This window comes from Phalacrocorax carbo, chromosome 1, assembly GCF_963921805.1.
Source record: "Phalacrocorax carbo chromosome 1, bPhaCar2.1, whole genome shotgun sequence".
Lineage (NCBI taxonomy): Eukaryota > Metazoa > Chordata > Aves > Suliformes > Phalacrocoracidae > Phalacrocorax > Phalacrocorax carbo.
Window position 1 is genome coordinate 121,125,110 of NC_087513.1, and position 12,744 is coordinate 121,137,853.

At 41.1% G+C, this 12,744-nt stretch overlaps 1 protein-coding gene across 2 annotated transcripts in view; it reads right to left on the reverse strand.

Moving 5' to 3' along the window:
• Positions 1-380: 380 nt before the first annotated feature.
• HSF2BP (heat shock transcription factor 2 binding protein) overlaps positions 381-12,744 on the reverse strand; it is a 33,673-nt gene continuing 21,309 nt past the window's right edge. For both annotated transcript variants that reach the window (XM_064468803.1, XM_064468890.1), the window contains exons 7-8: positions 9,488-9,591; positions 381-1,092 (exon numbers count right to left, since the gene is read on the reverse strand). In XM_064468803.1, the coding sequence (XP_064324873.1) occupies positions 884-1,092; positions 9,488-9,591 (313 nt within the window). In that variant the 3' untranslated portion in view covers positions 381-883. The remainder of the gene's footprint in view (positions 1,093-9,487; positions 9,592-12,744) is intronic.

Below are 12,744 nucleotides of genomic sequence, written 5' to 3' on the forward strand. Positions count from 1 at the left end.
TCATTTGCTACTCCCTTGAATAGCACCACCTAACCAGCTGCGTTTCCATCATCATGTAAATGGATACTCTTTCTTTCTACCAATACAAAGCACGCAAATGTCTGTATTTACCACTGAGGTAAGCAAGCTGTACACAGAAACTCTAACACACCCAAGAGTTGTGAGGGAACGCAGTGCTGCTCACAACAAAGAGGCAGTTCGTTTTAGCCTCTTCAGTGCACAACTAGGTACCATGGACAACAGTAACTCGTTTCCTTTTTTCAGGGCTTTTGAAAAAACAATGGCTCAGTTTCTAGTATGTCTGGCAGCCACAGGCCGGGTTGACTTGCAGTTCAAGTGAAACTGAATGCAGATTTTGAAAGCAGAATCCATTACACGGTACAGAATTTCTTTTATTAGAATAGAAAAAGAGAGGTGAGAAATAACAACAACAACGGAACTTGAGAAGCATTCTGACACAGAAGAGTTATGAAAAGCAACAAAGCTTTCCTCACAGAACAGTAATTCTTAAGGATGGACAAAAAGGATTATTTACCACTGCTATAAACTATATATTATCAATGAATGAGATGACTACTTTACTCCCTATATACGGTAAACAGACAACATAACCTGGATCATTTTGGAAACCCGTAATCAACAAAATCTTATTCAAAGAAATTAAGTCTGTCCCATCTTTATCAGCTCACCTAAGATTACATCTGGGCAGCTAAAACCCAACACATTTTCCCAAGTATTATTTTAGTTGGGTTACCTAATTTCCGAAAAAGATTTTTGTCAGAGGAACTTTAAGCAGAGGTTTTTTCAGTCAAGCCCATCTCCAACAACTCTTGCAGCATAAAAATATAGGAAAGACGTAAGCAGTTGGTATCATAGAGCTCTTCTATGCTTCGTACTCAAGTATTTTAAGATCTTCAAGTAGTTCTTTTGCAAGTGCTTGCAGATCCGCATTGCGGCTCTTTGACAGTGCAATGATACGCTGAAATGGCAAAGTATCACGCATCTCAGAGGCTGACTTGGCTAATACTTCTGGCTCCAGAATCACAGACTGGAGGAGCCGCAGAGCATGAAGACAAACTTCTGTATCCGGGTCTAAAATGGGGGAGGAAAAAATCCAGCGCTTATTAGAAGCGAGTCCAAAAAAGTAGCATTAAAGCTCTACAGTACCATTCCCCATGACCCACCAGGCAGACAAGGAATAACTGAAGTTTCATAATTCACAGCTGCCATTTGGTGCTGGCTGGCTGGCTCTAGAAGGAACCTGAAAACAGCATCTTTGCCCTCCTCAGCAGCTTGTGCTCAGGGGAGGTTTGCCCCTCAAGGAGGGAGAGGTAGCCAGGAACCTTTCTCTTGTTTTTCAAATGTAAATCAGGGAATTTATCAACTTAAATTTTTCCAGTCAGTAGCCAAGATGTACTGTTGGATGCAATCCAATTTAAGAGCAGAACAAGCTATATCCCCTGACTATTCAGACTTAAAAAACAAACAGACCAACTAATCAAATCCACAGGAAATCACCAGGCTTTTCTTTAATTTCTTTTTACACAAGCCTTCATATTCCTTCAAAGCTCAATAAAATATTAATCTTCATAAAACTTTCTGGTAACCATGTATCAACCTTCCAAGTGTTTAATTAAGTCTACACAAAATTGAAATGGGTACTGAAGCTAAGCGCTGCTGCTTACGAACGCATCAGAGAAATGCAGCAAAGACCTTTGACTGACTTAAGCTAGGAAGACGTAGAATAACTCCACTGTTAAGAACACAGGGTGCATTTTTAATTACTGAAACATTAGGAGCATTATATTTTAATCATTCACAACAGTCCATTTGCGTTTCGTTGTTTATAGCTTTATCAAAAGCATCTGGTAGAAAGCCCCATTTTTGCACTTCTCTGTTCTGCATATTCCAAATGAAAATACATTATATTTTTATGGCTGAAGTAGTTATTTGTTCCACGTGCCATGCATTTTTTATGTGTTTGTCATTAGCATACCTAGTCTTCAGCAAGCTTTTGATAAAGCGCTGTGCAGAAATGTTGAGAAAAATTAATTCAGATCACTTTGTGCACAAAATCACCACAGAGACCAAAAATCTCACTGAAGGAACATAAAGGCAGTGCAGCAATAAACCACACTGTACTGAGTTTGAAGGAAGCATTTGGTGGGCTGAGGCAAGTTCTCTCCTTTCCTGGCCTATTTAATACCTAACACCAGTGACCTGAAAAAGGACTAAGGAGAATTATTCACTAAGGCACATGGGGAAACGTTGAAAGCACGCAGAGGAGAAAACTGAATGTGATGGACAGTGAAGATGACTACAGCTTTAAGCACAAAACTGATTGTCGAGACAGGAATTTTTAAGTAATTCCCACTAGCACATGGCTGAAATACAGTATTAAACACACTGACATCTGATCTATGCCCACAAGCCAGGCATTATCTCTCTCTCCCTCCATTTTCCAGTATAAATGAGATATGTAGGTCTTTTCTACCATACCTTCTTTCCTACTTAAAGTGTAAACCTCTTAGGAAAGGAATTCTACTTTCTCCTGGGAAACTAGCAGAGTGGGGTATAATCTGAGGACATAGAAGTTGTCCAAACCCAAACAGTAACATCCATTTCCTGATTTTCTGTGCAAGGAGAATTTTAGCTATTAGGCATACTGGACAGCTATAGCCATTCAAATCAGCATTTAAAAAAACACCAGTGATTAGTGCTGCACACCCCACAGACCTGGTCATACCCACAGCACAGCCACTCCTATTGCTGCCACCTGGGCTGAAAGTTCTACAGTCTCCATCATCATCTCCAGCAGTACCTGCAGGTGCAATTTTCTGAGTGATGAGCAGTCATAACTCATGGAGAAATGCTGCAACTCAGACTCCCAGACAGCAAAACTTTATGTCTAATTCCTTGGGCAGCAATACATCAGTGAATCCTTTTGAAAAAACGTGGGTGACGGTTTTGGTTTTCAGATTTATTTTGACCCCATCAAAATATGACTAAAAGCCTTGAAATTCATCCTCCCATTCCTTCCATTTTTGTCTTCATGCCTGCAGAGATTTTTTTAATTCCTTTTTTTTTTTTTTGCCAGATACAATGTTCAAACTGCACATATCACCTGCCCTCTTTCTCTGTATTTAGTATTATTCTACATTTATTCACCCAAAATAGCAGCAACAAACCATAGCCCAAATAAGCAGTAAGAAAGTAAGAAAGAAGCTTCTGGGAGTGAAATTTATGTAGTTCGTTACAATCTTCCTCCATGTGACATTATTCCTCCATGAAATAAAGCTTTTAATGGCTTGCAGTACCGCTGGGAAGCTTCATATATGTAGGCTGTTTTAAATTCCTGGATGAAAAGTACTTTGTTATTAATACAGTTACAGGCATCTAAGTTACTACTATTTGCAAGTGTTTAAAGGCTGTAGAAAGTAAAGAATTGATCAGGGAAGGAGTGTTAGCAGCGGAGCTAACAAAATTAGGATCTGTAGGAGATCAGGAAATGACTTCCAGCTTGACAAGCATGAACATTTTCCAGTAAGAGCAAAGAGGTTCTAGGAAGAATCTCCAGCAGCAGCCAGCGAAGCTCAACGGCTTGAGTCACTCAAATGAAGAACAGATTAGGCACTCGGGCATACAGCAAAGGAAGGAAATGATCCTGCACCAGAAGATGACTTAATACGCATTTAACCTCTGATTGCCATTGTTTTGCATGTATTTTGAGACACTTCGAGTTAAATAGATACATATGCCTCAAAATATACTCTGTTAGGATTACATGCAGTTTTGAGAATAGTACTTATTATGGATAATCATGTTTTCTAAGAGGACTTAAAAAAAAAAACAACCACCAACCCTCTAAGTCTTTGTCTTGTTTCTCCAATATCATTAGGGAGTTTTTCTAAAAAATCCTGCCTAAAAAGTACTCAGAAGATATGTAAGGAATCTTCATTATTCAGCAATATACTTATTTCAATAGCTTCCAGTTTTAGTCATTTCTACACTAGTGAGTAACATTTTGTTTGTACAAGATCAAAGAAATCCTTTAGCTGTAATCAAATCACTGCATCATATCCTCCCAACAACGAGCACACACATCCCTTCAACTAAAATTTCAAAACTACAATAAGTATTTCTGGGGAATAGGGGAAGAAATCAAGCTGCTTGCCTCAGTCAAGGATCACAAGCATAGTATAAACCTAGCACCATCATAAAATGCTGATGCAATTTTAACAAGGTGTTGAAACTGCTGGAGTTTGCTGACGTTCTGCTAGCTGCCAGCATTACTGTTTGATGTCAATGGCTTTCAGTCACTGACAAAAGCAACTGATAACGTGGACAGATTTTAGTCACATCTGTCATTAGCACTATGCTCTCAGATGAACTGTTCCCTACAGCAGGGTTTAAGTAATTGCATTACATCAATGCTAAATAGCTTATCCACAATTGGCTCTGAGTTGTGTGAACTCAATTTACACGTGCCCATACCATTCCCTGGCCACCTGAATGCAAGATTTATTACCAGCAAGCTGTTTACAGCTATGTCTATGTACAAAGGCAGTATTTCAAAGGCTTCCCACCACTGTTGTAAATGTCATTCAGTTCAATTACTGCCTGATTCTAGCATGAAGGGGCGACCTGCCACTCCCCTTCTCCTTTTTATGAACCTGTAGACTACCTACATTCATAGCATGTCTAACAGAGAGAGCTAGGGCCACAGCTTGCCCTATGTAAGATCTGTTTTCATTGCCAATGCTGGCGGAGCTAAGCCAGTACCTGCAGCAGAGTTTTCCAGACATTTTCATAATGCTGATAGGTCTGAGGAGACAAGCAGTGTTGCAATAAAGATGGTATGTGGGGAAGAAGCAGGGAGGACACCTTGGCAGAAGGAGTGAGCGAGCTTTGCTGCTGCAATTCCTACACGCACAAACGCACTTTCTCTCTGCAACATATTTTCCCCAGCTCCTCTATACCAGATGGGTTTGCTTCAGCCTCCTCTGTGGCCAGGTGGCTGCTCCCACATGCAGTTCAGCTAACCAGAATTCCCCACTCTCCTACAACACATGGTTCTCACACTTTTATCAAGGAAATCCCTGAGAGAGACTCCCAGGGTCCAGATCGAAGCAGCAATTCAGTCCCAGTTTGCTAGACTGCTAACTTAGGGGCTGCAAGTGGAAAGAAGCTTGCACAGATGTCACTCTGCAGCCTGCAGATTTGTGGGTGAGCTGTTAGATACATTGTCCAGCTCCTATCAATCCTTGCTTGGGCTTCTGAGGATTCCCACAAGAGTCTACTGAATGAAAGTAACAAGGTAGGAACAAGCCAATGCTTTTCAGTGACGGATGTGTTTACCAGAGTCAAGGTTTCTTACATATATCCACAAAAGGAGAAACACTGTGCTCCTCAGGGGAACATCAGTTTGCATGAGTCTGCTGTTAGGCAGGGCGAGGACCTAGTCAAGAAACTCCTGCTAAGATGGCAAGGACAGCCACACCGCACCCAGCCAGAGCTCCATCTGGGCAAGTATCATTTGCAGCAGCTGCTTAGAGGGGAACATGGAAAAGGGCAAGCATTCAGTGAGACTTCCCTGGCCACTCTTCCAGCCTCTCAGCTAACTGTGATTCAGGGACTTTCTGCGTCAGAGCTGACATCTTCCCATTTAAGAAAATGGATGTAGTCTTAAAGGGCAAGAAGGGTGACCCTCTTTTTAAGATTAGTTTCATAGTCTGAAGAGTATGAAACTTCTGAGCAATTGAAAGACTGGTAACTGAGGTTTTGATTTACGAACGAAGAGTTGTTTTAATACAGACATCAGTTTATAAATAGTGGGGTTCTGTTTGTCCAGCTGTATTTTAAATAAAATGCTGTCATGCAAATAACCTGAATTTTCAAAAACTCTCATAGCCATAGCCAATTTGGACAGAAAAGCAAGGCATTAGAAACCTTCAGGTTTAGTACTGAAGGTTGCAGGCAGAATTAGCAAAATGAGAATATGCTTCATACAGGCATTTATAATAGTGACCGTCATTTGCAAAGAATTTGGATAAACAAGGTTAGATTTTTGGTGGAGGAAACTGAAGGGAAAGATCTAAGATTAGTCATACTTCTCTTGTTGTCTTTTGTTTAATGAAGTACCTGGAGCAATTTCCCAGCTATAGATGAGAAGTGTCCCTGACCGAATCTCTCTGAATTCCACACTTTCCCATGTATCCAAGGAGAACAATATTTATAACTGCCTTCAAAGAAAAGTGGGGAAAACCAAAATAAAGATACCGGATAATAAAAAAAACCCAACCAACAAACCCAAAACCAAAGAGCCTAGACCCTTTTACTCCAAAATTACATAACTTCTTTTTCTATTGCTGAGGACAGGGCTTCTTTAAATCTGAAATTTATGCAAAACCCTTAGCCAAGACAGGGACAGCAGCTGATGGAGGAAACTAAAGCTGCCCATTTTCTCCAAGATGGAAACAAATGCAAATAAATGGTGCTCCACAAGATGAGAACTCTACTGATCCCACAAGCTGCTCCATGGGCAGAAATCTGAGTCATCATTCATGTGTTTTACGCTGGCACCAGGCTTTGAAGGTATAGGTTGGCATAGCTGATACCTATGCAAGAACACAATAGCCACATAAGCTATCAGAATATATTCCTCAGTGATCAGTGTTGCTTATTAAGGGTGACCTTCTTTTAGACAGTGTTTAAAACGGTGGGGAAAAAAAGTAAAAATAACCCACCTCATAAAATGCTAAAACTACAGAGATCTGCATTACCCTCCAAAAGTGTATCAAACATTTGGTTTTTGCCTATTATCAGCATAGCCTCCAGCAGAAAGAGCTATTAAGAATTCTTGTTAGCGAGTGTGAAGTCATACCAGCTCATCCAAATTTTCCAAAGACAGTAGGACAGCCGAATCCAGTTTGCTGTTAACATTCTTACTCCATTAGAAAGCTTTATTAGATTTTTCCTTCTTTCTCTTCCTGTCCATGTATTCAATGTCAAGGCTTATTTCTGCCTCTTTAAAAAGCCTGCTAGACAACCTGAATCAAATCCCTCTTTGCTTCAGATACAACAGAGGGGAATAAAGAAAATCAAGTTAATTATTTGCTCTCCTCACTTAAGGGGAAGGACATTCTTCTTCAGGGAACAAGAATAAGAAGTCTGGGCAGAGACTGTGAATTCAAGAGAAGGATTTTGAGGGGTTTATCAGCTGCGTACAAGCCAGTGGGAGAAAAATGGCTTTGATGTATAGGCTGATGTCAAAGACACTTGTAGACTGATGACGGAAAAGCAAACAGGATGATTCTCTGAAAAAGTCAGAGGATGATTTCTGGGGCCTCTCTTAGTGGGAACGCTGATAAAAGCTTACAGAACTGTGGAAAGCTGAATCATCTCAGAAGCCTTAATCAAAACACTCTTTGAAGAAGCTTCCTGCAGGAAGGCAGCATATACAGGATACCCTGCCAGCAGAGTGTAGTGCTTTACTCTCTTGCATGGAAAAAACTGTTAAGACCTTATGCTGTGGCAGCTCCAGGTGTTTGTAAGCTGAATCACGGCTAACAGAAGCTGAAGACGCTGGCCACGGAAACAGGAGAGGAGCAAGAGTAGGAGGAAGCTACGGAGTTTTGCAAGTTAGAACATTTAGAAATAGATTAAGTGTATAGAAAACTACAGACATCTCATACAAAATGAAGGAAACAAGATCGGGTCTTGGATCTGACCTCTCATCTGATACACAAACCAGTCAGCCCTCTCCCTTGACAGTAAGCAGGCTTCCTCCAAAGTCAGAAATCTGAAACAGCATATGTGGTTTATCTGAGAATCTTCCTCCTTTGCTGTAACTGGAGAACTTTATTACCAAAAGTGAAGGAATTAGCCATGCCCATCCTTCCTTCTACAACCCAGCCATACACAATTAACACTTTCAAAATACAGAGCAGCCTTTCCATTTCTTACTGCCATTAGCAGCTGCAAATTAATTATAACTGTGCCCCATTTCATCCTCTTCTGTGACCTAGAAGCCTTCTTTAAACAATAGACTGCCTCAAACAATTAGCTGCTTCATTTTATCACAACATTTAGAAGGGTACATTTGGGAACTCACAGTTAGACAGAGTTTTGAGGATGTTTTGGTTTTGTGGTTTGTGTTTTTTTTTTTTTTCCTAGAACAACAGCTCATGTATATATTAGCCAAACAAAGTAAAAGGAAAATCTGGACTAACATATGTTAAATTTCTAAGCACAACAGGACAAAGGACCATGCATTCAGTGTTCTCTGATAATATAATTTTTCTCAAACTATATTAAAAAAAAACGTATAACACCCCGGTGTTTTCCAGTAGTCTTAAAAGAATTATTTAATTTTCTGACATCTCAAAAGAGAGACCCTATGGCATTGCAAAGCAGGAAATTATTTGGTGAAAAGCACAAGTACCTACATTTTCTGTAAAGTAGTTGAGGGAAGTGTGAGCAATACAAGTAGCTTCTGGTTTACCTGTCAAAGTCAAAGCTTTTCCAAAATTTCAATATCAAATTAACTGCTTGATAAAGCAGATGCAACCTCCCTCACTTCAGCTGCTGTTAGTATTTACTAGTTGTATTTTAGCAGCGTTTTGCAGAGCAGCACAGAGCGCCGGGATGACTAATCTCCCCAGTCCTATGAACTGCACACCAAAATCTTCTCATGGACAAGCCACAGAAACTTGAGAAAACCAAGACAGAGCAACCCTAGGAGCAGTTCATAGGCAGGACAGTGTCACGGCTCTGTTCTTACTGCTGTCCTCGCTCTCCCTTATGAGCTGTGCACACAGCTGCCAGCCAAGTCCGACGCACACTGGCAACATCAATCTCTGCTGGCTCCTACGCAGGGATTTGAAGCCTCTGAAAGAGCAGAGCCTTGATGTCACTCATGCACCTGACAGTGGCAACAGAAGTCCTTGATGTCCTTGAAGTCCTGCACTGGCCAAAGGCAAAGCTAGGAGTAGTACTCAAGCCCTGCAAGCCCAAATCCTATTAGAGCACAAGGCCTCTCTTCAGCTGTAGAATTGGTCACTTTTGTCACAGGTGAGTGTAGTTACAAAGATTAGCTTCTCTCCCCAAAATGTGTCAGAACACAGTTACATTTTCTTTTGCCAAACCCTAGTGAACTGATACATAACTCCCCTCAGGGTTTAAAGTTGGTATGTGAAAATACAGGTGGCTTTTTAAAAACCATTTTCTCAATCTTTTCCATTCCCTATTTTTAATTCTACCATCCATAAATTTTATATTAACGGAATATTACATAGAGTGCCAAAAATGTTGTGGGAAATGCGCATCCCCTCCCTCTAGCTATTTAACCTTTTTGTCTACTTTTAATTTGACAAAAGCTATGCGTAATCAGGTTACAGATATGCATTTCTGTTTTGTTATTTGCAACACCTATTGCCAATCTACAATTCCCAAAGTCACAATTCACAAGGTTCTTGGAGCAACTTACCATTCAACAGCCACCAAAGCAAAGGAATAAACCCTGGACTTTCACTGATGTACTTCAAGCCCTTCAAGTTGATACTCACGTTGTAAAGTGACATTAGGATTAGCCTAGAATTGAAAGAAAAAAAGATGTGATGTCCTTTGACTTCTTTGCATGTTTTAGCATCTTTTGCTATTTATGCCAGGAGTGTACTGATGCAGAAGCTTTTTCTAATAATTTATATTTTGATAAAAGAGACAGATCTCAAATAACATATAAGCAACATTGTGCAAAACCTTATTTCTCCTGTTAAATCACGTATTTCAAACACATGGAAAAATATCCCACGCGAGAGGAAGAAAGTCTCAAACTCCATGAGATTCATTATGCGAGATGTGCAAAACCAGGACTTGGCTTTACGTGACCACACAACCTATGCAACAGAGCTTTCACGGTGATGATCCCCACTGGGCAGACGACCATCTCAAATAAGCTGTTTGCCTTGACAAACGAAAGGGCCACAAGGAAACACAGAAAGCAAGACTGTAAACTGAGTGCTAGAAATGTCAAAGGAAGTCTCTACTCCATCTGTTGTGCAACACTGGCCTTTCTGTACACTGATCCTCCAGTCAGCTGAAACACAGACACATTGCTTATGCCATCCTCTTTCGCATCTCCTCCCATTCCTCCCGCAAATGGGAAGAGATGCAATATATAGCCAGCAGACAGCAAACGCCAATGTAGTCTCTCTCCACTGACAGGGGAAGTTACTACACCTACGAAAGCATTTGGAAGAAGGGGAAGGGCCTAAAGGAGGGAAAAGGTAGGTATTAGTAATCCCAGGTCAGCTTAGCACACTCCCTCCTAAGCCAGAATTGTTCCTTCTGCCATGGGTACAAGGCAGAGGACCAGCTTGCTCTGCCTGCTTTCCAGCCCCTCACAGTCAGGCAGGGCCATATGATCTGGGCCATTGAGCGAGACCCTGCTGTGAAAAAACACAACTGCTTGTCTCTTAAAATGTCACCACAGACTTTCCTATTTACTTTGCCTTCAGGAATCCAGGTTGCTTACATTCAGTGTACAAGTGGAATTTTTTTTTTTCAAGTCTGGAATTCAATTTGGCTGTAAACTGTGCTCTTGTCTGAGCGGAGATCAACACCAGGATAACACAGGCCAAACGGTACTCTCACCTGCACCTCTTCAAAACTGCCTCCAAATAACATTTGGGCCCACTCAAAGCCATTTGTTTTCCCAGAAGGTGATTTCTTTTGGTCTTTTATTATACTCATTGGTGGTGAAAGAGGAGAGAACCCATATCCTGTCTTTCAGGTAGCAGAGAAGATCTATGTCCTGGCAGCTAGAAAACGTTTCCTTAATTGAGCATTGAAAAAAACCAAAGATGACATCTCTGACAAACCAAAACCAAGACTGTCCCTTGCACGTCAGTGTGTAAACGATAAAATAAAAATACACATAGTAAGTATACATTCATTTCAGCCACGCATTCAAAAGCTTCCAAACCCAGGGTTTCCTAATTTATCAGCCTCCTAAAATAGGAACTTCATTAGTCATTTGGGGGCTGCACACATCACAGGTTATAAATTAACCCAAAGTCTCAACTTTTCTACAGAGAGAAAAACAGGTAGGCTGAAGAAGGCTCTGCATTTTAAAAGGACTGCTTTAGCCTGCCGATCCCACCAGCTTCTCCCACGGCAGCTCACACTGATGTTACTGCAAACACGAAAAGCTTCAGTATGATCAGTAACTTGCAAAATCTGAAACACATCAGGGAAAGAGGGTTTGGCTACTGTACCCCCTCAGCCTCAGACACGACAGAGCTGAGGTTATGTTGTAAGGTTGCTAGAAATAGCAGCTTTGCGTCTTTACACAGATAAAGTGCCTGGGTCAAAATTTCCTTTCAGGTGCTTTTGACTGTCAGACAAGTATGGTCACTTGGGGCTCAGAATGAGTCTCCCTGTCCAAAGCTATCCAGAACAATTGGTAATACTCAATGCAGAGCATTTCGTTGGGATTAAATCTTCTCCTGAAGTTTCCCCTGAACTAAGTTCTGCTCTCAAACATTTGATGTTGAGGTTGTTATGCCACCTTCCATGTCGCTGACACAAATTTGTTTACGGTTTTGGTGGATAAAACCTTGTTTTTCAGGTAAGCAGAGTCTCAGTGGGCTTAATGCAAATTATTTCAATTTCCCTATAAATTCCAGTAGGAATGGGACCTGATACTCAAAAGCAGAAAGCATCCAGGAAAAAGTCTCCACTGGCATTAACAAGACAAGCTAATGCTCGGCCTCCTTCAGGATCAGATCACTGCTGTATTATGAACTTCAAGCCAAGAGGCCCCTGATGTTCCTGAAAAAAAAGAGTCATACTCGTGAGTCAGAAGTTGTCTTACAAATTCTTTCACCCTTCTAGTGATGTTCTCCTGTCCTGCCTTTTATGCAGACCATCTTTACAGCTGTGGAATAGCTGAGGGGACAGGGCATTAGTGCACTTTATGATGTGCTATTCTGGATGCTATTACTTTTTATGATAACACGCAAGTCAATCTTCTGGACAATGAAAAGGGAAGATGAATGGGTAGAGCTCCTATAACATTGATGGAACGTGTCATCATACCCACTCACAGCTAGGTGCCAGATTGCATACAAAACAACTAGAGAAACAGGAATGGGCCAGAATCATCTCTATTCTGGGGCCGGCTTGGCTGCTGCTGTCTCTCACGACTGCAATAAACCTGCATGTCACTGCACTGCCACAATTTCCAAACAAAAGGGAATAATGTTATTTCAAGTGGACTTCAAACCTCACAGCCTATTCTCAAACGAGTTCTCATGGCTGCAGCTACAATGCTACCAGCAGACTTTCAGACACTCTCCATGCATACCTTCAGAAAGCAGGAAAGTAACCCATTGCAGGCTAAACTGAGTTGTAAGGGGCATAATTTTTATTATGTGCTGCACAGCTGTGAGTTTAACCACCTAGGCTCTTAAGGAGTAGGAAGAAATAGTACATTATTAGATCTACTGCATCAGAGGCCACTGACAAGCAGCGAGGGATGCTGTGGAACTGAAATGGCAGCTTGTAAAGCCTCTGCAGCTCTTACTTGGCTTCCAGAACCCAAGCCCTGACAAAGGAGCACAGCCATCATTACCTATGACCAGCCAGAATGAAAATGATCAATAAAACAGTATCTTATAATGGAGAGTGTTAACATTTCTTGCCACTGTCTTTCATCCTTCATCTGTTTGATATTTGCAATTA